Consider the following 25,477-nt stretch of genomic DNA (forward strand, 5'->3'; position numbering starts at 1 on the left):
TGTTTTGCATATAAAGCACCTTCCTTCAAAGTGACACGTTGGTGTGCACTTAGTAACGGCTGGTGTGGTGAACAGCTGGGTGCTGGCTTTGAAGAGGAGCCGCCAAAAATGAAAATGGATGAATATTCAATAAAGATCCTGAAAAGTCTTTATAGTATAGTGCAGCGGTAAAACGACAAACTTGCTGCGTCTGCTGGTGAGGTTGTTAACAGCTTGTTAACAGCTTAGTTCAACTTCAGGCTGCAGGCTCTGGGGCACTGCAGAGATTTCACATTGACAAGTGGCACTTGGAGGCTGCTGTGATTATTTTTAGCACGTACTACCATGTGGAAAAAGATGGCTACAAAGATGTTTATCAAAGCTAGCTGTGGCACAGTTAAATCAATCAATCAATCAATTTTATTTATATAGCGCCAAATCACAACAAACAGTTGCCCCAAGGCGCTTTATATTGTAAGGCAAAGCCATACAATAATTACGTAAAAACCCCAACGGTCAAAACGACCCCCTGTGAGCAAGCACTTGGTGACAGTGGGAAGGAAAAACTCCCTTTTAACAGGAAGAAACCTCCACAGAACCAGGCTCAGTGAGGGGCAGTCTTCTGCTGGGACTGTTGGGGCTGAGGGAGAGAACCAGGAAAAAGACATGCTGTGGAGGGGAGCAGAGATCAATCACTAATGATTAAATGCAGAGTGGTGCATACAGAGCAAAAAGAGAAAGAAACACTCAGTGCATCATGGGAACCCCCCAGCAGTCTACGTCTATAGCAGCATAACTAAGGGATGGTTCAGGGTCACCTGATCCAGCCCTAACTATAAGCTTTAGCAAAAAGGAAAGTTTTAAGCCTAATCTTAAAAGTAGAGAGGGTGTCTGTCTCCCTGATCCGAATTGGGAGCTGGTTCCACAGGAGAGGAGCCTGAAAGCTGAAGGCTCTGCCTCCCATTCTACTCTTACAACCCTAGGAACTACAAGTAAGCCTGCAGTCTGAGAGCGAAGCGCTCTATTGGGGTGATATGGTACTACGAGGTTCCCTAAGATAAGATGGGACCTGATTATTCAAAAACCTTATAAGTAAGAAGAAGAATTTTAAATTCTATTCTAGAATTAACAGGAAGCCAATGAAGAGAGGCCAATATGGGTGAGATATGCTCTCTCCTTCTAGTCCCCGTCAGTACTCTAGCTGCAGCATTTTGAATTAAGTGAAGGCTTTTCAGGGAACTTTTAGGACAACCTGATAATATTGAATTACAATAGTCCAGCCTAGAGGAAATAAATGCATGAATTAGTTTTTCAGCATCACTCTGAGACAAGACCTTTCTAATTTTAGAGATATTGCGTAAATGCAAAAAAGCAGTCCTACATATTTGTTTAATATGCGCTTTGAATGACATATCCTGATCAAAAATGACTCCAAGATTTCTCACAGTATTACTAGAGGTCAGGGTAATGCCATCCAGAGTAAGGATCTGGTTAGACACCATGTTTCTAAGATTTGTGGGGCCAAGTACAATAACTTCAGTTTTATCTGAGTTTAAAAGCAGGAAATTAGAGGTCATCCATGTCCTTATGTCTGTAAGACAATCCTGCAGTTTAGCTAATTGGTGTGTGTCCTCTGGCTTCATGGATAGATAAAGCTGGGTATCATCTGCGTAACATGAAAATTTAAGCAATGCCGTCTAATAATACTGCCTAGAGAAGCAGGTATAAAGTGAATAAAATTGGTCCTAGCACAGAACCTTGTGGAACTCCATAATTAACCTTAGTCTGTGAAGAAGATTCCCCATTTACATGAACAAATTGTTATCTATTAGATAAATATGATTCAAACCACCGCAGCGCAGTGCCTTTAATACCTATTGCATGCTCTAATCTCTGTAATAAAATTTTATGGTCAACAGTATCAAAAGCAGCACTGAGGTCTAACAGAACAAGCACAGAGATGAGTCCACTGTCTGAGGCCATATGAAGATCATTTGTAACCTTCACTAATGCTGTTTCTGTACTATGATGAATTCTAAAACCTGACTGAAACTCTTCAAATAGACCATTCCTCTGCAGATGATCAGTTAGCTGTTTTACAACTACCCTTTCAAGAATTTTTGAGAGAAAAGGAAGGTTGGAGATTGGCCTATAATTAGCTAAGATAGTTGGGTCAAGTGATGGCTTTTTAAGTAATGGTTTAATTACTGGCACCTTATCAAAGATAGATTGATCATATTTAAGATCGAAGCATTAAATATGGTAGGGCTTCCTTGAGCAGCCTGGTAGGAATGGGGTCTAATAGACATGTTGATGGTTTGGATGAAGTAACTAATGAAAATAACTCAGACAGAACAATCTGAGAGAAAGAGTCTAACCAAATACCGGCATCACTGAAAGCAGCCAAAGATAACGATACGTCTTTGGGATGGTTATGAGTAATTTTTTCTCTAATAGTTAAAATTTTATTAGCAAAGAAAGTCATGAAGTCATTACTAGTTAAAGTTAAAGGAATACTCGGCTCAATAGAGCTCTGACTCTTTGTCAGCCTGGCTACAGTGCTGAAAAGAAACCTGGGGTTGTTCTTATTTTCTTCAATTAGTGATGAGTAGAAAGATGTCCTAGCTTTAACGGAGGGCTTTTTTATAGAGCAACAGACTCTTTTTCCAGGCTAAGTGAAGATCTTCTAAATTAGTGAGACGCCATTTCCTCTCCAGCTTACGGGTTATCTGCTTTAAGCTGCGAGTTTGTGAGTTATACCACGGAGTCAGACACTTCTGATTTAAAGCTCTCTTTTCAGAGGAGCTACAGCATCCAAAGTTGTCTTCAATGAGGATGTAAAACTATTGACGAGATACTCTATCTCACTTACAGAGTTTAGGTAGCTACTCTGCACTGTGTTGGTATATGGCATTAGAGACATAAAGAAGGAATCATATCCTTAAACCTAGTTACAGCGCTTTCTGAAAGACTTCTAGTGTAATGAAACTTATTCCCCACTGCTGGGTAGTCCATCAGAGTAAATGTAAATGTTATTAAGAAATGATCAGACAGAAGGGAGTTTCAGGGAATACTGTTAAGTCTTCTATTTCCATGCCATAAGTCAGAACAAGATCTAAGATATGATTAAAGTGGTGGGTGGACTCATTTACATTTTGAGCAAAGCCAATTGAGTCTAATAATAGATTAAATGCAGTGTTGAGGCTGTCATTCTCAGCATCTGTGTGGATGTTAAAATCGCCCACTATAATTATCTTATCTGAGCTAAGCACTAAGTCAGACAAAAGGTCTGAAAATTCACAGAGAAACTCACAGTAACGACCAGGTGGACGATAGATAATAACAAATAAAACTGGTTTTTGGGACTTCCAATTTGGATGGACAAGACTAAGAGTCAAGCTTTGAAATGAATTAAAGCTCTGTCTGCGGCTGCCACTCGGAAATTTGGCTGCCAAACCTGCCAAACCTCCAGACGTGTGAAAAATCGATGCCAGGCCTCGCGGCATCCCTCTGCCGCTGTGGTTTGGGGTTACTCCACCAAAACAAACTGGATTTGTCGACCACCGAGCATGTGTTCAAGTCTCCGCCTTAAATCCCGTCTAAATCACAGAGATTTCCTGTCCTAAGTTGCGCGTGTTGCTCTGTTGCTTACCTGGTTAAAGGCAGTCAATAAAAGGCTGTTCTTCAAGCAACCTTTCTATCCTCCTGCTGTGTGAGAGTCTTCAGCCTCTCTCGCTCCATCTCTGCTCTCTGGTGCTCTCTCCATCATTGTCACTGTGTGCATTTTCCATCTCTTTGCTCTCTTTCTCTTTTTCCATCCACACGGTGACTGAATGCTGAATTATTTTATTGTGATTTCTCAAACTGTCTGTCTGTCACGTTGATCGCGCCTTTGTACAAACACCAAAAAGACAAATTCCTGCACATTTGTTCTTGTCAGGTGACTCTGTTCCATCCACTCTCCACCTCCAGGTTCCGGCCATCTCACTGGCGTATGAGACAGCAGAGAGCGACATCATGAAGCGCCAACCCAGGAACCCCATCATGGATAAGCTGGTCAATGAGCGGCTCATCAGCATGGCCTACGGCCAGATCGGTTTGTCCCGTCCAGCCAACAAACATTCTGCTCACTTAACAAACAGGATGTGAATCTGAAGTGGGACTGAATATGAACGACTACATTCACATTAGCATCTAAAGTCACCTGAATCAGAAGTCATTAATCCCAAAAGAAACCGCTGAGGCTCATATCTCACTGGGCTGCAACAGCCTGCAAACGACACCCGTGAGGAAATTCACGCCGTTCGGCTCAAGGATAGCGTCCGTTCATTGTCACCTTGCCTCAGTCGTGGGGCAGTGCCCACGTGTTGCATAATTTCTGAATAGACCAAAAAATTTGCACTTTAAATGTCTTGACCTTCCGCACCTCGTAACCCTCACCACAGAGTCTCTGCAACTCAGAACGTGTGCAACATGTGAGACAATTTTTCCTTACATATGATCAGAGAGGAAGAGCACTTCTGGAATGGGCTGAATGAGTATGGCAGCCTTCAGCCACCCGGCTCTGCAGCCGCTACCTACCTGCTGTGTACATGCATGAGCTGGATGGATGCGTCCTATCTTGCCATGGATGAGCCACATGAACCATATTGATTGTGTTTTTTGTTTTTTCATTATTTGTCTGAGGACAGCAGTGGAATAAGTTTAATGTTGCTGACCGGTGGCCACCCGGCATGCACGCATGGACAGTGTGCTGGACATCACCTGTGTGGGAATGAGGACAATGTCAGGGCTTCGGCTTTGTTTTTTAATTTTATTTTTATCTGAGCACTTCCAGAGGAGCGTCCATACGCTCATCAGGGAGCGCTTCGAGCACATCGTGGTGCTCAACCAGTGGATTGTGTGGTGGTTCTTGGGAGGAGGTGTGGAAGGGGCAGGGACAGTAATAATAATATTGACGTGTACAAGCTGCTGGACATGATTCTGCAAGTCTGAGTGGTTTTCCACACGTTTCATGATGTTTTTTAATTACTGTTAACTGTTATTTTATTATTTACTAGCTGAGTCCCCGGTCTTCGCATCGGTAATAGAGAAGACTTTTAGCCATGTCATTGTATATTTCATGTCACTTTAGTTAAGAAGAAGAATAAGAAAGAACTTTATTCATCATGAAGGAAATTATTTAAGGTGTAGTAAGTTGCGTTGCATTGTGTGTATGTTGTCATCATTCATTTTCATAGAGTAATTTGTGACATTTATGAGACTCAAGTGAATGATAAAAAGGTGACAGCAGGTCAGATCACTGCAACGCTCTGGCAGCTGTACACAGCAGGTACATTTTAAGTCAAAAAACGTGCGCCTTAACTCTCACTCAGCGTGCGCTGGCCCGTTTGGATTCTAATTAAAGTGCACCCTGGCCAGCCGCTCCTACGTAATAAGTAAAGAGTGATGCTGCTACTTGACCTGAGTACCACGTGAACTGAGAAAATAAGGGCTCCAGTGACCTCCCCCTTAGTGCCCCATTCACCATAGCAAGTTTGGTGTCGATTGCTGAATTAACTGTGGCAGTGCACCCCAAGCACAAACCGTGCCACATACATACATACATAGATTGCCTTTTATATACAGAGAGAGATATTTTACTTTATTTGCTTATTATTTTCAGTGCTTTTTCTGCCTAAAGTTGGAGGAATTTTCACAGCCTCTTTTACATAATAAAAGATAGTCCACATGCATCCTGAGCACTGTGTCCGCAATTGCGTTGTTATTTCAGCTGCGCCAGTGACGCTCAACATCCGTCAGAGTGCCATGTGGTGTTCATGCGCAAATCCTACAAAGGCCACGCCAGTGCCGCTCGACTTTCACATATGTGCCGCGCACCATGTCAGTGTCTCACGCGCAGTATGTGTGCAGACTGCTGCAGATTTGTGGCTGTATTTTTGCTGCCACTACAGACAGCATTCAGCAGACGGCCGGCCGCCATGCGCCCACGTGTCGGCGTGTGTCAGTGATTCAGTGAGATTCCACATCAGAAAGTTGTCGCCTTTTCACTTGTTTTTGCATGATTTTGTGTCTCTGCCTCCTCTCCACCTGTCGCAGCCCGGTGAGATACCAGTCTTATTGTTGCAACTGCACAGACACAAAGAGCAGTATATAAGAAAAATAATCACATTTCAAAAGAATAAAAATAAATATCCAGATAAGACTGCTCCTTAGCACAGAACTTGAAATATTGCACCTGATAGGGTTGATAATATTTCACATGCAGATGATTTATTGTCCATTCTGAGAGTGTTGGAGTTCTTGCACATAAGCAACTGCAGGTGTTACTGCATGTCTGAGTAGCAGAAACCGGAGTTCTGACTGGACACAGTCAGGTACCGTGTGGATGAGGGAGGGGCAGAGGATGGCGGCGACGAGCAGCAGTGCCCCGTGATGGACAGTGCAGGTAACAGTCACCTCAGCAGGTGTTTTCACAGGTGATCAGGACTTTCAGTTGAGGGGAGGAGCTCATCAGTAAAACTGCCTGGTCCAGTGATCGGTTACAAACAGAACCTGCTCCATCTTGGCGCATGCTGCCCAGCCCTGGCTTACTGTGGATGTAAGCCTCCATTCAAATTACCACATGCAATGAGCTGAATTAAGCTGTTTTTGCTTACATCTGACATAGCAGAGTACATTTCCAGAACACAGCTTAGGGTCCATCCTCCACCCTCCAACAGAGCAAAGCCCTGCAGGAGTGCCGCTACCACCACCCAGCTGACATAAATAACAATCCTCTTGCACTCCGGTGGGCATGTTGGTCTCAAAATGCAGTGTGGCCGGGCGCAGAGCGGCATCTCTCCATCCGGAACGTTGTGGCTGGAAAGCAGATCCAGAGGTGAGGAGAGCGTCAGGAGAGACGTCCACAACTGTCTGTAATTGTCGTGACATTTAAAGCTAATTGATGGTTGTGAGAGCGACTCTCAATCACGTCTCATTGGCTGTGGCCCCACTTGAAGGTGCGCCTTTTATCTCCGTTTTTATACGGTTTGGGAATATTGAAAAATCAAAGGCCGGCCCCGTTTTATAGGCTGTTAAATGGGTCAAAATATGACGTATGTCTGAGGGCACGTCATTTAAAAACAGCAGCTCAGATTTACTCCCCTAATCCTTTACAGACGAGCAAAACTCCAGCAGGTCTTCACGTTTACAAAGCTCTTCTGACATTACAGCCCGGAGTCACAAGGCGCCCACAATGAGAGCGCAACTGATCCGGAGCGGCAGCAAATAAACGTATTAGCAGAGTAAGCTTCAAGTTATACAACAAAACAGCTTCCAGGCAGCCGCTGAGAAGTGCCAAAACCGCCGTCCCACGCGCGACGAGCCCTCACCATGAAAAAAGCTCTATATAAATGCAGTCCATTGACCTTTTAAATATTTGATTGCATTACCTGGCTCATCCCCTTTTTCAGAGCCACTGATGATTTCGAGTTCAGATTACAAACTTATTACCCTCTTCTAATGCACACTGCACAATGCACACTTTTAGAGTTTCAAAGAAATTTTTTTCAGATTTTGTGGCTCCACCCCAAATACAAAACCATATCTGTTGCACATCACACCCATGACTAAGTGGCACCTTCTCTGGTTTTTTTTTTGTTGTTGTTGTATATATGTATGTTTAACTGTATGTTAAAATGTTTGTATGTAAAAGGACAGGAACTCAGTGTAGCACATGTGCACACCACAGCCTGTGCTGTTATATCACACAAGGACTTTTAAATTTCCAAAAATAAACAAGATGAACAAATAATGTGTGTTGGACAACAATCTGGATGCTATTTGAAGCATCCATCATCAGATGGACATTGCTGGTGTGTAACACAAGGACAGTCAAATTCCAAAAATAAGCCAAGATGGACAAATAAATATGCAATGGACACCATAGTGGATGTTATGTGACACAGTCTGGACAAAATAAATTGTCACGTGGACACAGTTTACTGGCCGACAGTCTTAAAAAGTGTTGTGTGGGCCGCTGAAGAGGAGGTACTGCTGGCCCACCACCACCAGAGGGCGCCCTGCTTGAAGTGCGGGCTTCAAGCACGAGAGGGCGTCGGAGCCACAGAGAGTGACAGCTGTCACTCGTCAACAGCACCAGCTGTCACTCATTCTACCATCACCATAAAAGCCGGACTGCAACTCCACCTCCCCGCCGAGAAATCAGCTACCACTCAGGTAACTTTCTCTGCGGTAATTTCCTGTGACTAAACGTTGTTCTGTGTGCAGCCGTTTTCCTGTGGCTACAGTCAGAAGCTGGATTGGCGGAAAGTGTGAGCGTGACGTCTTCGCCTCTCACTCCTTCCAGGGAAGTGACTGACAGGAGCTGCACGGGTGACTTTGTTTCTGGAGGTGGAGGTTCTCCCTCCCGGAGGAACTAAGTACGGAGAGATTACTGGGTGTGTATCCACACACCCACCATTAACTGTTTCTGTTTCTGCCAGCAGTACCAGGTCTGACAGCTGGAGACGGTGGCCACCTGGGACCCAGGACTTGGCGGCTCCGGTGTTCTTCAGATCCGTTGGCGGTGGAAGCCGTGTGGGATCCGGCTCTTCTCTGGACAGACGTCTTCTATCCTCGAGCCTGCCCACACGTCACCTTGTGTATGATTGACTGTACTCCTCAACTGCAATTGTCTGTATTCCATTGTGCAATTCACAACATTAAATTGTTACTTTTTGGCTTAATCCATTGTCCGTTCATTACCGCCCCCTGTTGTGGGTCCATGTCACTATACTTTCACAACAGGATTTCTCGGCCAGCGTCATGGATCCCGAGGGGCGTCAACCATCGCTTGAACAGCCAATGGAAGAGCGAGGTGCACAGGCACCAGCAGGAGGCGTGTTAGGTGAGCTGCAGCACATCATAACCGCTTTCACTGCTCGGTTGGACGTGGTAACCGGGCAGAACGTTATTCTCAATCGGAGGATGGAGGCTTTCACTGCCCAGGTGGAAGCGCGCGCTGACCGAATGCCAGACACAGACATTCCAGTGGTCGTTCAACGAACCCCCCCTCCTTTCCCTGAAGCATACATAAGCCCTCTGGAGCCGTACGGAGGTTGTGTCGAGACGTGCGCAGACTTCTTAATGCAGTGTTCGCTCGTCTTTTCACAGCGTCCCGTCATGTACGCGTCAGACGCTAGCCGGGTGGCTTACGTTATAAATCTGCTTCCTAGAGAGGCACACGCCTGGGCTACGGCACTCTGGGAGCAGAATTCACGGCTCCTAACGACATATACTGATTCTTGACTGCACCAGTCCTGGTGCAGCCTGATCCAAATTGCCAGTTTATAGTTGAAGTGGACGCCTCTGACTCAGGGATAGGAGCCGTGCGGTCCCAGAGCAGGGAGTCCGATAAGGTTCTCCACCCTTGTGCCTATTTTTCCCGCAGGTTGACCCCGGCTGAAGGTAACTATGACGTCAGCAATCGGGAACTTCTGGCGGTGAAAGAGGCTCTGGAGGAGTGGAGACACCTGTTGGAGGGAGCGACGGTACCATTCACGGTTTTCACGGACCATCGGAACCTGGAGTACATCCGGACCACCAAGCGTCTGAACCCCAGGCAAGCCCGATGGTCACTGTTCTTCGGACGTTTTGACTTCCAGATCACATACCGCCCCGGGACTAAGAATCAACGATCCAACGCCCTGTCCCGGGTGCACGAAGAGGAAGCCAAGGCCGAGTTGTCAGACCCAACGGAAACCATCATCCCCGAGTCCACTGTCGTGGCCACCCTCACCTGGGACGTGGAGAAGACCGTCCGGGAGGCCCTGGCACGGAACCCGGACCCGGGGACCGGCCCGAAGGACAGATTGTACGTCCCACCAGAGGCCAGAGCTGCGGTTTTGGACTTCTGTCATGGTTCCAAGCTCTCCTGCCACCCTGGGGTGCGAAGAACCGTAGCAGTGGTCCGGCAGCGCTTCTGGTGGGCGTCTATGGAAGCCGACATCCGGGACTACGTCCAGGCCTGTACCACCTGCGCCAGGGGCAAGGCGGACCATCATAAGACCCAAGGTCTCCTCCAGCCTTTACCGGTGCCTCATCGCCCCTGGTCCCACATCGGCCTGGACTTCATCACGGGCCTCCCGCCGTCCCAGGGCATGACCACCATCCTCACGATAGTGGACCGGTTCTCCAAGGCGGCCCACTTCGTGGCCCTCCCGAAGCTCCCGATGGCCCAGGAGACTGCAGACCTCCTGGTCCACCATGTCGTGCGTCTGCATGGGATCCCGAACGACATCGTCTCTGATCGTGGTCCTCAGTTCTCCTCTCAAGTCTGGAGGAGTTTCTGCAGGGAACTGGGGGCCACTGTGAGTCTCTCGTCTGGGTACCATCCTCAAACGAACGGACAGGCAGAGCGGGCAAACCAGGACTTGGAGCAGGCCCTCCGCTGCGTGACCTCCGCGCACCCGACGGCCTGGAGCCACCATCTGGCCTGGATCGAGTACGCCCACAATAGCCAAGTCTCATCTGCCACTGGCCTCTCCCCATTTGAGGTGTGTTTGGGGTACCAGCCCCCATTGTTCCCGCTTGTGGAGGGAGAGGTCGGGGTGCCCTCTGTCCAGGCCCACCTCAGAAGGTGCCGTCGGGTGTGGCGTACCACACGTTCTGCCCTGCTCACAGCCCGGATGAGGGCCAAGGCCCATGCAGACCACCGGCATTCCCTGGCCCCTGCATACCAGCCCAGGCAGGAGTTTTGGCTGTCGACCAAGGACATCCCTCTTCAGGTTGAGTCCCAAAAAGTCAAGGACAGGTTTATTGGACCATTTCCTATCCTGAACGTCCTCAGTCCAGCCGCAGTGAAGCTGGCAGCTTCAGCTTCACTGCGGATTCATCCTGTTTTCCACGTGTCATGCCTCAAGCCCTACCACACTTCACCACTCTGCACCCCCGGACCTGTGCCGCCTCCTGCCCGGATCATCGATGGGGAGCCGGCATGGACCGTGCGTCGGCTCCTGGACGTCCGTCGGAAGGGTCGGGGGTTCCAGTACCTGGTGGACTGGGAGGGGTACGGACCTGAGGAACGCTCCTGGGTGAAGAGGAGCTTCATCCTGGACCCGGCCCTCCTGGCCGATTTCTACACCCGACACCCTGACAAGCCTGGTCGGGCGCCAGGAGGCGCCCGTTGAGGGGGGGGTCCTGTTGTGTGGGCCACTGAAGAGGAGGTACTGCTGGCCCACCACCACCAGAGGGCACCCTGCTTGCGGGCTTCAAGCACGAGAGGGCGTCGGAGCAACAGAGAGTGACAGCTGTCACTCATCAACAGCACCAGCTGTCACTCATTCTACCATCACCATAAAAGCCGGCTGCAACTCCACCTCCCCGCCAAGAAATCAGCTACCACTCAGGTAACTTTCTCTGCGCTAATTTCCTGTGACTAAACGTTGTTCTGTGTGCAGCCGTTTTCCTGTGGCTACAGTCAGAAGCTGGATTGGCGGAAAGTGTGAGCGCAACGTCTTCGCCTCTCACTCCTTCCAGGGAAGTGACTGACAGGAGCTGCACGGGTGACTTTGTTTCTGGAGGTGGAGGTTCTCCCTCCCGGAGGAACTGAGTACGGAGAGATTACTGGGTGTGTATCCACACACCCACCATTAACTGTTTCTGTTTCTGACAGGTGGAGACAGTGGCCACCTGCGACCCAGGACTTGGCGGCTCTGGTGTTCTTCAGATCCGTTGGTGGTGGAAGCTGTGTGGGATCCGGCTGTTCTCTGGACAGTCGTCTTCTATCCTCGAGCCTGCCCACATGTCACCTTGTGTATGATTGACTGTACTCCTCAACTGCAATTGTCTGTATTCCGTTGTGCAATTCACAACATTAAATTGTTACTTTTTGGCTTAATCCATTGTCCGTTCATTACCGCCCCCTGTTGTGGGTCCGTGTCACTACACTTTCACAACAAAAAGGCTACAATAAAAATGTGAGTCCATATGAATTTTTTAATCAGCTCTTTAGTTTGGGATTTTTGTGCATTGCTGGACTGTAGTTTTATTAGTACTATTTATTTTTGTTTAGTATTTTCATTCATGGCAAAACCCTGGAAAATAATTAATAATAATAAATGATTAATTCGTTAATAAACTGTGATTTTTTTTTTTTTTTCAGTGTACAAGTTGGACTGGAATATTAGTCACAGGACTTCCCAAACTAAAAATGAATGAATGAATGAATGAATGAAAGAAGGAATAAATAAATAGGGGTGCTATACTGTGGAATGTAGGAGACACATTTTGTAGAGCAGAAAAACAAAATTTCTGCCTCCATCCTTTACTGCAGCTCTGCCTGCTTCCTGCTCCAGTGTCAGCATTTGCACCAGGCTTTGAGAAAAGAATTTACTATTAAAGTACTGTATTTTCTGTAGTATAAGTCATATATATATATATATATATATATATATATATATATTGTATTAATTTATATAGCGCCAATTCACGATGACGTCATCTCAAGGCGCTTCACACAACATAATAAAAACAAACAAGACTGAATTAAAAATTTAAAAACAATAAAAAAGACAAAACCATAAAAGAATACAAAAATAAAAACACATAATACTAATGATAAAACAAGGAAAATAAATGAGTCTTTAAACGTGACTTAAAAGTCTCCACAGTATCAGACTGCCGAATGTGTGCCGGGACATCGTTCCACAGAGCTGGGGCACGATAAGAGAAAGCTCTGTGACCGGCAGACATTTTATTCACCCTGGGAACACACAGAAGTCCTGCACCCGCAGAACGTAGGGCCCGAGCTGGTACATAGGGGCTTACCAGGTCAGCCAGATAGGGAGGTGCAAGTCCATGAACAATCCTATGAACTAATAACAGTACTTTAAAATCCAGTGCTGGGCACAGATAACCAAAAAATTAACTTCGATAACAGATAAGTTATCTTTGATAAAGTTCAAACGATAAACCACCCAAAAATATATCGGAAGTTACAGATAACCGATAAATTCCAGTATTGTCTCCGGTATACTTGCAACTACTAACAAGTTGATTTTGAGTTTTAACACCATGATCGCTTCTGAAAGCATCAAAGGCGACGACAGACCCAAACAGTGTCAGCACTTCTGTCTTTGAACATCCTGCCCCCTGCTGGAAGGTCCAGTTTACTACATGGCTTCCAACACAAATGCAGCTAAGAAGAGCCACAAAGCTCAACTCTCTACTAAATCACAACGCTGCCATCAGGCGGAGGTCTTGGAAAATAAAGCAGTGCTGAGGTTTGGTGTGTAAATAAAATGAATACTGATAGAATAACTCCATTAATGTCAATTCTGTAATTTGTGCCAAGTTAAGATATAACATATATCTTTTAATGTTGAATAATGCACTAATTCTGAAGTTTTGTAACAAACACAGACAGATTGCATTCTGCGTAAAATGTGCCTCCGCTAACAATGACTGGTTGATTCATTCTATGTAAACCAACACGTTAATGTGACGTGTGTTGTGTGTTGGTGTTTACAGATAAATGTGCTTTTGTAAAATATGCCATTTTTTATTTGTAAAAAAGGCATTTTCCAAAAAAAAGGCCAAGTTGTAATTAGATAACCGTCTGATATAACTGGTGTCAAAATAAATAGAACACTGCCATGATCTACTGGTGCCAGTATGAGTTTTGACCCTTTTTCACCTGATTTTTCATTCGTGCGAGGATTTTTTGGATCACACTGAGTTTCAGGTTAATCGCATGTCCTGCATCGTTTAGTGTACATGGAGTAACGAGCTGCGTTTAACATCTCGCGACCACCTCCTGATCGGTGATCGTATGGTCAGATGAAAATCAAACCTGTTTGATATTCTGGTCGGCCGTCGTGAGGGTATCCTGCTGCTGAAGCACTACAAGCGTCTAAACTCTCACACTGTGCCTGTGCAAACACCACAGACCTGTCTTGTAATTTTTTTTTTTTTACTTTGATGTCTCCCATCGAGAGTTTTTGTAAATTAAGTTTGAAAAAAAAGCTTCTGTTTATGTTTTGCTTCTGGAAACACGAGTCCGATGTGTGTTTTTTGAACGTACAATGTGTGTGAGAACATAAATCGTGTGCTGTGAACTTTTACACCATGTGGTTCTGTGGTACAGTTTGAGCTGGAACCGAGTACAGTGATTGAAAATATCAGCCCAGCTTCAGGGTGAATACTACCATGAACACTACTGGCCAGTAGTGGATCCTTGCGGAACCCCAAACTTCATATCCCTAAAATCAGAAGTGCCATTGTACACAGTAAGAATGACTAGACAGGTATGACGTCAAGCATGCAAGGGCAATTCCCATAATCCCACAATGATTCTCCAGCCTATTGAGTAAAATATGATGATCCACAGTATCAAACACAGCACTAAGATCCAACAGCACCAAAACTGTAACGGTATCTGAGTCCATTGCTCGCAAAAGGTCATTCACTACTTTAGTAAGTGCTGTCTCTGTGGAGTGATATTTTCTAAAAGCAGACTGCAGTGGCTCAAAAAGATTATTCTCAGTAAGATAGTCTACGAGTTGCTGTGAAACCACTTTTTCCAGAATTTTACAGCAAAATGATAGATTTGATATCGGTCTATAATTTTTCAATACACTAGGGTTGAGATTGGATTTCTTAAGTAATGGTTTGATCACTGCAGACTTGAAACATTTAGGAACAGATCCAGAAGTTAATGAGAGATTAATAATTTCCAGCGCAGTCGGTCCAAGAGTGGACCACAGGTCCTTAGTTTTGTTGGTATAGAATCAAATAAACAGGTTGTTTTTTTTGTAGATGTTATGAGCTTCATCAGCGCGCCTAGCGAGATACCATCAAAATCTGTAAATCTGGGTAACACCTCAGTGGGACCGTCCACCTCCATAGCAGTATGTGGTGGTTGGATCAAGGCTTGCTGAGATATGCTCAACCTAATATCCTCAATTTTCTTCTCGAAATCGTCCAAGAAGTCCTGTGCAGAAAAGGGAGCGTGAATAACAGGTGGCCATCCATGAATGAGAAAAGCTACAGTTTCAAACAAAACCTTTGAGTTATGCTTGTTTTTATTGATCAAATCAGAATAATAGGCACGCTTTGTAGCCAGTAGTGCATACTTATAATCTAAGACAGCATCACGCCATGCAAGGTGGAACACCTCTAATTTGGTAATAATAATAATAATAATAATAACAACTACTTATAAAAGAGTTTCTGAGGAATCAAAGCATTAAACAAAATAAATTCTAATAATAAATGAATAAATGAAAGATTTCATGACAGCAAGGCAGAAAAATCACAAATTATTGAGCTGATAATACAGACAAAAACATGCACCTTATACTCCAGAAAATACGGTCACCAGTCTTCATCCACAGTTCCAGATGTAGCGGACCAGATTCTGTCTTCAAGGCTGATAAAAAGCAGCTGGATATTCCTGATGGATTCCTGCATATCCAGGTTGGTGGGAGACCATCACCCAGTGTCCTGCAGAGTCCAGCCATGAATCCAGATGACGTCAGTCAACAATAAGAGCTTCGTTCTGTATCTGTACTTTGAGGAACAACGCTCTGATCTCTGACATCATGATGTCGTATCTGCATAAACGGCGACCTGGAGCAGGTTCTCACTTTAACACCAGATGATTAATAAAAGCCGTCTTAGTCCTTAATCAGCACTCAGGGAGGTTGATGTTTGAGGACTTTAGCTCCAAAGTGAGATGTCCATCATCCTGAAAAAGTCGCACCCTCTGTGACAAAACAAATGTGCCAGCATAAAATTAAAACCGATTTTCCCTGATTATTGCTGCCGTCAGCCATCTGAAGCCAAACACTGACAAACAGTAAGCATGCGGCGTTAGAGGGAGGACCACATCATCACCTGCTCTTTTTTTATGTGAAGTGATGAACAGCGGGTTTACGGGCGCCGGGCGCCTGTTTGGAGGCGAGACTTCAGTTCCAACGATCCTTTTGTCTTAATAAATGATGACGTCTTGTTGTAACGAGTTACACTGGGCTCTTTGTTGGTTGGATTGTTACGACTTGAAAAGTCTGGGAGCGTGCGCTGGTGTCACACATCACCACGTCCACCACAGCACCGAACCACCTAGGGTCTGGATTACAACCCTCCGGGCAGACAACCAGTCCATCCACATCTGTCTGCTGCAGTCCGGTGAGTCGTGGGCGGGTCCTTGACCTGTTCACACGTTATGGATCAGACCCACCCAGAGACACGCACCACATTTCTAGACTATCATATCTGATGTTCCCTCACAATGCACGGAATCCTCCTCATCTGAGTCTCCCTAAGTAACCATTTGACATTCCAGAGGTACCCAAAGAGACCGAGTCCCAAAGGCATTGAGTCACCTTCGGTCACTGGGTAGCTTCCAAGTCTCACAACCATAACGTTAAAGCTCATATCTCACTGGACTGCGACAGCCGTTTGCTTCACAGCCGTTCACCATCCCCTCGTCTCAGCAGTGGGGCGGTGCCTGTGCTTGATTTTTGAACAGGCCAAAAAATTTGCACGATAAACTTCCTCACCAAATCGTCAGGCGGGCACCTCAAACCCTCACCACAGAGTCTCTGCGGCTCAGAACGGGAGCATCATGTGGGACACCTTGTGAGGGTTCAACGCACACTTTTCCTTTTATATGATTGGAGAGAAACGGCGCTTCTGGAAGTGACTGAACACTCCAGCAGCCACCCTCCAGCCACCCCACTCTGCAGCCGGCTCGGAACCCACCTACCGTGCACACGCGTGAGCCAGCTGGACGTGTCCTGTCCAAATCCATGCAACTGCAAAGGACGTGCCAGTGCCGCTCGACTTTCACATGTGTACTGCATGCTGTGTCAGTGGCTGTCACGTGGTACATGTGCAGACTGCTCAAGATTTGTGGCCATATTTTTGCTGTCACTCTGGACGGCATTCAGCAGACAGTCAGCTGCCATGCGGGTATGTTAGGAGGACCAATTCAGTGAGATTCGACATGAAAAAGTTGTTCAAAAAGTTTTGGTTGTTTTCACATGATTTTGTGTTGCTGCCTAACACAGGAAGCACCAGGATCTTGGGGTAGGGTTAAGGGTTAGGGTCAGGATTAGAGGTGGGGTTAGGGTTGTTTTTAGGGTTGTGGTTAGGGGTGAGGTTAGGGGTGAGGCTAGGGTTGTTTTTAGGGTTGTGGTTAGGGGTGGGGTTAGGATTGTTTTTAGGGTTGTGGTTAGGGGTGAGGTTAGGGTTGTTTTTAGGGTTGTGGTTAGGGGTGAGGCTAGGGTTGTTTTTAGGGTTGAGGTTAGGGGTGGGGTTAGGATTGTTTTAGGGTTGTGGTTAGGGTTGTTTTTAGGGTTGTGGTTAGGGGTGAGGTTAGGGTTGTTTTTAGGGTTGTGGTTAGGGTTGTTTTTAGGGTTAGGGTTAGGGTTTTGTCATGGAAAGCCGCGCGGAGGCTTCGCGCGTCAGGACCGATTCGCTGATCGAGCGAGACAAAGGAACACCTCCATTTCGGAGTGCCAGGGGACAAGTTGGGACATGTCTATCTCGGCTTTCAATGCTTACCAGCCCAGTGAGTATAAGAGAAATTGTGGAGAGCTGGACATGTCCCAACTTGTCCTCTGGCACTCCGAAACGGAGGTGTTCCTTTGTCTCGCTCGATCAGCGAATCGGTCTTGACGCGCGAAGCCTCCGCTCGGCTTTCCATGACAAAATCTCTTGTTAAAAGTGAAATCTGCCGGAAAATGGCTGATGTGCAGCTCTTGTGATAACCAGAGAAATTGCACACGACGGTCCCGGCTCCACACAGTGATCCGTTTAGAAATGATGTGTTTTCTGCCTCTCGATGGTGGCTCGGAGCGCAGCGCGCCGTGCGCCATTGTGGGCAGTCCTTAAAGCTGTAGTAACACTCCTTATTCTCTGTGAAGCCCGTAAAATTTTCACCGAAAGCCAGATAAATTTTTCTAATGCTTTCCAGCTGCTTGTCTCTAACAGTTTCTGAAAAAATTCTGATGGAAAAAAAGCCCAAATCATTCCGCCATTTCCTGACAATGAAAATCCGACGAGGGGGCTGGACCACTCCTCCCACAAGGCGTGCTCACAGGCGAATGACGCAACCGACAGGCGTGGAAAAACTCACGCATGCGCATGAAGGTTCAAGCTTGGCTGACGTAAAAACATATGAATGAAATCCATATAGTTTTTGAAAAAAATAAAAAGGTACGATACTTTTCTCACAGACCTCGTACTTTATAAAAATCTTGTGAGAGCTGTAACTTCTTTTTTAACTGCTTGTTTCTCACCAAACTTGGTATCTGTGGTAGACATGGTGACCCCAATAGACATGTTGATTTTGGGGCCCAAAGGTCAAAATAGCTGAATGGCACTTTGTAAAAGCCTTCTTTAGCGGTAAGCTTATGTTTGTCCAGACCGTGATTTATTGCCGTGCACACAGCTTCTGAATACATTCATGGACTTTTCTTCTTTGGTGAAATGCTCTTTTGGTTTCTACTTCTTCTGTGGTTATACTGCCCCCCTGCTGTTCATGTTGGTATTGAAAGTCTGAAGGATGTGCATAAGAAAAGCTAAAAGGTGTGCGTTGTTCTGGCTCTCACCAATCACAGCACGTGAACAAACAACGTTAAAAAAAAAAGTCTGAACATTCAGTTTCAATTTATTTTCATTTATATCACGCCAAATCACACCAGACTGACACACTGACAGATGGGATGTTTAAGGCAACGGTTTTGATACGAGCTTGTCATCAAAAATGATAATAACAATTATTATTATTGTTGTTTTCAAACCAGGGATGATCCAGGCTTTGGGAGGTTTTTTCACCTACTTTGTGATTTTGGCTGAAAACGGGTTTCTTCCTGGAAGGCTGGTGGGCATCCGTATCCCGTGGGACAGCCGCAATGTCAACGACCTGGAAGACAGCTACGGACAGCAGTGGGTAAGGAGTGCACACAGACACACAGACACGCATCCAGGAACCGAGCTTTACTTTGTGTTTGAATCCCGACAGACATATGAGCAGAGGAAGATTGTTGAGTTCACCTGTCACACCGCGTTCTTTGTCAGCATCGTCATTGTCCAGTGGGCGGATCTTATCATCTGTAAGACCCGGAGGAACTCTCTCTTTCAGCAGGGCATGACGTAAGTGAGGGAGATAGAGTGAACCTGGAGAACATCTGTTCATTCAGTGCTGAAACACAACACAAGTCACCTCAGGGTGGATGAAGGAGTCGGGTCTCGACCAGCCGTCTCCTCCTGGAGATCATCCACCTGACATGGTTTCCACGTGTGTCCGATTAGTCAAGTTTGGTGTTTCCTGGCATTTGTTAATTAGGAGTGGGTGGATCAGGGAGAGCTGGAAATCATGCAGGACAGGTGACCTGCAGGAGCAGAGTGGTCTAGACTCGCATGAGCAAGCACATTCCCAAACAAACGTCCCTCAGTGCTTTTATGCCCCCACTCAGCGAAGTTTGGGGTCATTAAGTTTTCACTCCATCTGGGCGTCTGCCTGTCTTCACTCTCCCACTCACTCATCTTCAACCGCTTACTCCAATTAAGGGTCACGGGGGGATGGAGCCTAACTGAGCAGTCACAGGGCGAGAGGCGGGACAGGACACCAGTCTGTCACAGGGACACATACAGACAAATCAAATCAAATCAATTTTATTTATATAGCGCCAAATCACAACAAACAGTTGCCCCAAGGCGCTTTATATTGTAAGGCAAGGCCATACAATAATTACAGAAAAACCCCAACGGTCAAAACGACCCCCTGTGAGCAAGCACTTGGCGACAGTGGGAAGGAAAAACTCCCTTTTAACAGGAAGAATCCTCCAGCAGAACCAGGCTCAGGGAGGGGCAGTCTTCTGCTGGGACTGGTTGGGGCTGAGGGAGAGAACCAGGAAAAAGACATGCTGTGGAGGGGAGCAGAGATCAATCACTAATGATTAAATGCAGAGTGGTGCATACAGAGCAAAAAGAGAAAGAAACAGTGCATCATGGGAACCCCCCAGCAGTCTAAGTCTATAGCAGCATAACTAAGGGATGGTTCAGGGCAGTCCTGTCGCCAGATCTCAGTCTTAAGGGGGGGCTTATGAAATCCACCAGGTGGGCACCACTATTAATAGCTTATTTTCACTATTCACGCAGCCCTAATCTCTCACAATAATCATCACATTAACCATGACCGGACCAGTGCGCGCTCTCTCTCTCTCTCTCACACACACGCACAAACAAACAAACACGCGCACACATGTTCGCACGCACACACACACACACACACACAAGTGCAAATAACGTATTAGATCACACGCAGCATCTCGAACTAAACAAACAAACAAAAAAAAAACACCACAGCGGTGCATTTCAAAGCAACCAACAGAGGGGTAGCTACCAATTGCGTGTCGGTTTATTTATACGTAAATTCTACCCTCCGTTCCTTTTCAGTACGTTTTATTTGTTACAGCACTTCCAGTCAGCCAGCTCTCCCCACCTTTTGCACCAAATTAATCTGAGGAGTTGATCTGCCCTGCTGTTTAACTCTGTTTTTCTTCATAAGGAAGACTATCAAATGGCTTCGCCAAAATCCACAACATTCAAATTGTCTGCCATTATGTGCAGCTTGCTACCTAGCTAGCTCGCTAGCTGGGACTGGCGCGAGGCTCGTGTGAAGTTTGTCCGCCTGTGAGCGCTTTGTGACGGTGGAGGAGCTCAGCAGCACCCGCTGCTCGGTAGGAACAGAAACTGCGATAGAAGTCAGAAAGAGGGATAGAAGTCAGTCTGCAAACACAAGCAGCTACAAAAAAAACACCAGAAATAGAAGCTCGATTTGTCGCTAGTCGTTTTTAACAAAGAAAATGCCGCTAAGAGGATTAAGAAAGTCTCCGGTTCAACTCAGAACAGAATGAAAATAAAAAAAAAAATGCTCCCACGGATGTTTACACCAAAAGATCGCTGATTCGCTCATTTCGCTGTCAATCAAAAAGGGATTCAGCCTCAGACAGATCATCCAATCATCATGCAGAAGCTGAGCGTCCGGGCCAGCTGAGGCCCGCCCACTGCCCCATAGACCCCCAGACACACTGAGCGTCCGATGGGCGGGACAAAGCCCAGCATTTATCCAATGACTCATCTCGTTTTGCTGCACTTGTGTCGCTATTGAAGTCTGTGGATGACGGTTTAAAGCACTGTGAAGCTGCGGGTTTGAGTGAGAGGAAAGCCGCTTCCCCTGCAGTCTTAGAGCAATCGCCTCTGACACACACACAATAAAAATTTGGACCTACTTTGAGTAGAGTGCCAGCGCTGTCCTCTCTTTCATCCACCCTGTGTCAGTACAGGATCCACGGAGGTAGAAATGGGTCCAGGGTTTACTTTGCCAACGACATCATGTGTTGGTTTATCCGAAGTTACCGATGTTGGGGTTTTAAACCAGTTAACGTATATCCACATTTAGGAAAGCACAAAAACTAGCTGCTGTCTGCTGGCAAAAACTCACACTTCGTTTCCCCCCATAAATGCGGTAACTGATTGTTGCTGGGCAACACTGACGTAATTACATACCTAGACAAACTTTCCAACAAAAAGGAAAGTTTTAAGCCTAATCTTAAAAGTAGAGAGGGTGTCTGTCTCCCTGATCTGAATTGAGAGCTGGTTCCACAGGAGAGGAGCCTGAAAGCTGAAGGCTCTGCCTCCCATTCTACTCTTACAAACCCTAGGAACTACAAGTAAGCCTGCAGTCTGAGAGGGAAGCGCTCTATTGGGGTGATATGGTACTACGAGGTCCCTAAGATAAGATGGGACCTGATTATTCAAAACCTTATAAGTAAGAAGAAGAATTTTAAATTCTATTCTAGAATTAACAGGAAGCCAATGAAGAGAGGCCAATATGGGTGAGATATGCTCTCTCCTTCTAGTCCCCGTCAGTACTCTAGCTGCAGCATTTTGAATTAACTGAAAGACAGACAAACACCTGAAGGGAACCCACACAAAACACACAGAAAAGCCAACAGGTGGGAATCGAACACATGAGCTTCTTGCTGTGAGGCAACAGTGCTAACCACTAATCCACCATGCTGCCCCGTAAACTTTTCTTGTCTGCACAATAACTAAAGGACGCCTCCTCTGATCTGGCTCCAGAAATAATTTCCAGACTTCATCACGTCCATGATGGAACATGACACGGGGGTTGCACGCTTTGTGTTTGTCTTCTTGATGAAGCAGACCAGACTGAGTGAGGTGACCATCTGCTGCAGTCACTTCTAACAAGATGAAACATCATCAACAGCAGACTGACAGAACTGACATCTACAGAAACAACAACTACAGAACCGACAACTACAGAACCAACAACTACAGAAACAACAACTACAGAAATGACAACTACAGAAACGACAACTACAGAAACAACAACTACAGAACTAACAACTACAGAACTGACAACTACAGAAACGACAACTACAGAACCGACAACTACAGAAACAACAACTACAGAACCGACAACTACAGAAACAACAACTACAGAACCGACAACTACAGAACCAACAACTACAGAAACAACAGCTACAGAAACAACAGCTACAGAACCGACAACTACAGAACTGACAACTACAGAAATGACAACTACAGAACTGACAACTACAGAAACAACAACTGCAGAACCGACAACTACAGAACCAACAACTACAGAACCAACAACTACAGAACTGACAACTACAGAACTGACAACTACAGAAACGACAACTACAGAACTGACAACTACAGAAACAACAACTACAGAACCGACAACTACAGAACTGACAACTACAGAACCGACAACTACAGAAACAACAACTGCAGAACTGACAACTACAGAACTGACAACTACAGAACCGACAACTACAGTAACAACAACTACAGAACTGACAACTACAGAAACAACTACAGAACCGACAACTACAGAACTGACAACTACAGAACCGACAACTACAGAAACAACTGCAGAACTGACAACTACAGAACTGACAACTACAGAAACGACAACTACAGAACCGACAACTACAGAAACAACAACTGCAGAACTGACAACTACAGAACTGACAACTACCGAAACAACAACTACAGAACTGACAACTACAGAAACAACAACTACAGAACCGACAACTACAGAACTGACAACTACAGAACCAACAACTACAGAACCAACAACTACAGAACCAACAACTACAGAACCAACAACTACAGAACCGACAACTACAGAAACAACAACTACAGAACTGACAACTACAGAACCGACAACTACAGAAACAACAACTACAGAACCGACAACTACAGAACCAACAACTACAGAAACAACTACATAACTGACAACTACAGAAACAACAACTACAGAAACAACAACTACAGAACCGACAACTACAGAACCAACAACTACAGAAACAACAACTACAGAACCGACAACTACAGAAACAACAACTACAGAACTGACAACTACAGAACCGACAACTACAGAACTGACAACTACAGAACTGACAACTACAGAAACGACAACTACAGAACTGACAACTACAGAAACAACAACTACAGAACCGACAACTACAGAACTGACAACTACAGAACTGACAACTACAGAAACGACAACTACAGAATGTTACAGGGAAAAAGCCATATTGTGAAGTGTTTTTGTCAAAGAACACAAACAGGTGAAAGTTGGAGTTGTAATAAACAGGGTCCATTCGTCAGTCGGAGCAGGAGACTCACAGCTCGCTGCAGCCCACATGGACCTCCAGCCTCATGCCTCAACATCCGGCAACGTGGCCTCCTGAGGTCAGAGGTTCAGTGTGGACCATGTGCACGTTGATACACTTTCACACCCTCTCATGTACGAAACAACTTCCTCCCACACCAGTTTGAATCCTGAACTCTTTCCATGCGCACACTCAGTGAAGTGCTGAAATGAGATCCACAGAGTCCTGTGCAGTGACACATGACAAAGAATGACTGCAGACGGCCACCAGGGGAGCCGATACGAAGGAAAGACATAAAATCAAAGATATAAATGTATGTTAGGAAGGTGGTGGAGAAGAAAAGGAATAAATGAGCTGAGGAGGAAATTCTAGCTCATTTTGATCTGAGCTACTTCATTTTACTCTGGGCATGATGATACCATGGCTTCCAAAACCATCTGGATCCCAGGCCAAACCCAGATTAGAGAATTGTTGTTGTCTGGCTTTCTTGCCATTGAGCAAGAACCTCATTAGCTCCACCAAGGAAGTGACATTTTTCACAGGGGCTTGTCTGTCTGTTTGTTAGCAGGATAACTCAAAGAGTAAACAACGGATTTCAATGAAATTTATTGAGCAGAGGGATAATGTTCTACGAAATAAGTGACTCAGTTTTGGAGGTCATCTAGAATATATTCTGGAACTGAGATCCAGAAGAATGTGTGGTACATAGCAACATTTAACTCAAAAGTTGTGAGAGGGTGTTGATGACATTTTGTGAGCAGATTTATTATTGTTCCAGAAAATGTTTTTTGTTTTTGTTTTCAGTGTGATCTGGAAGATATTTTGGATCCAGAAGAATTTCAGAGATTTATAGTGACACTGAACTCAAATGTTATTAATGGATCTTGATAACATTTTAGAGCATATAAATAAATTCTTGGAAACAAGGCTTGATGCTACAAATAAAAGTGAGTGTTTGGCAGTGGAGAATACGTGGCCTTGGCACGGGTCTGAGTGCCGTCTGGTGTTTGATGTGGTTTCTTTTTGTCGTCTGTGTTTTTGTGTTAATTTCTCTTTCTTAAACAGGAACGTCATCCTGATCTTCGGCCTGTTCGTTGAGACCACTCTGGCTGCCTTCCTGTCCTACTGTCCTGCAATGGACGTCGCCTTGCGCATGTACCCCCTGAAGTAGGCATTGCCTGTGCATGTCTCCACTCAACCGAACAATAACCTCTTTAAGACCTAATAGGCTCCTACTGGCCGCCAATCTCATGTTTTATTGAAGTCTGTGATCTTCTTAAACGCCGCGTTGTTATCCGTTATATTCCAGAATGCCTGCAGTCAATTTAAGAATTTGCACTCAGCTGGGGACTGACGACTTCTTAACCCCCCCACTCAGTCTGCCCGTTTCTGTCTTCTTCTGTCAGGATCCTGTGGTGGTTCTGTGCGTTCCCGTACAGTTTCATCATCTTTGTTTATGATGAGGTCCGTAAATTCATTCTCAGGAGGAACCCTGGAGGTGAGTTCAAGAAACTCGGCTTAAAAAGTTTCAACCTTTGTTTTCTCAAAAAGGTCAAAATGAGGGCGGCTCATTAGTGCACGGCCAAGCGACAAAGCAAGCGTTAAGTCGTGAGATCGTTGGCGGCGGACGTCTGGAGGTGAATTCTTTCAGGTGCTTCTGCAGCTAAAAGTATTACATCATCATCACAATGAAAATGCAATTAATATGTAACGGCAGAGCAGCAAATCGTTACCTGAAGAAGGCATCAGATTTTATTTCATGGCAAAAACAGATC

At 45.6% G+C, this 25,477-nt stretch overlaps 1 protein-coding gene across 1 annotated transcript in view; it reads left to right on the forward strand.

Annotated features, from left to right (window-relative positions):
- Positions 1–25,477, forward strand: part of atp1a2a (ATPase Na+/K+ transporting subunit alpha 2a) — a 166,160-nt gene that overhangs the window by 138,580 nt on the left and 2,103 nt on the right. Inside the window, exons 19-23 of the mRNA XM_034182830.1 lie at positions 3,952–4,075; positions 18,774–18,919; positions 18,992–19,122; positions 24,768–24,869; positions 25,109–25,200. Coding sequence (XP_034038721.1) covers positions 3,952–4,075; positions 18,774–18,919; positions 18,992–19,122; positions 24,768–24,869; positions 25,109–25,200 — 595 coding nt within the window. The remainder of the gene's footprint in view (positions 1–3,951; positions 4,076–18,773; positions 18,920–18,991; positions 19,123–24,767; positions 24,870–25,108; positions 25,201–25,477) is intronic.

The sequence above is a fragment of the Thalassophryne amazonica genome, chromosome 12 (genome assembly GCF_902500255.1).
Source record: "Thalassophryne amazonica chromosome 12, fThaAma1.1, whole genome shotgun sequence".
In the NCBI taxonomy this organism is placed as follows: domain Eukaryota; kingdom Metazoa; phylum Chordata; class Actinopteri; order Batrachoidiformes; family Batrachoididae; genus Thalassophryne; species Thalassophryne amazonica.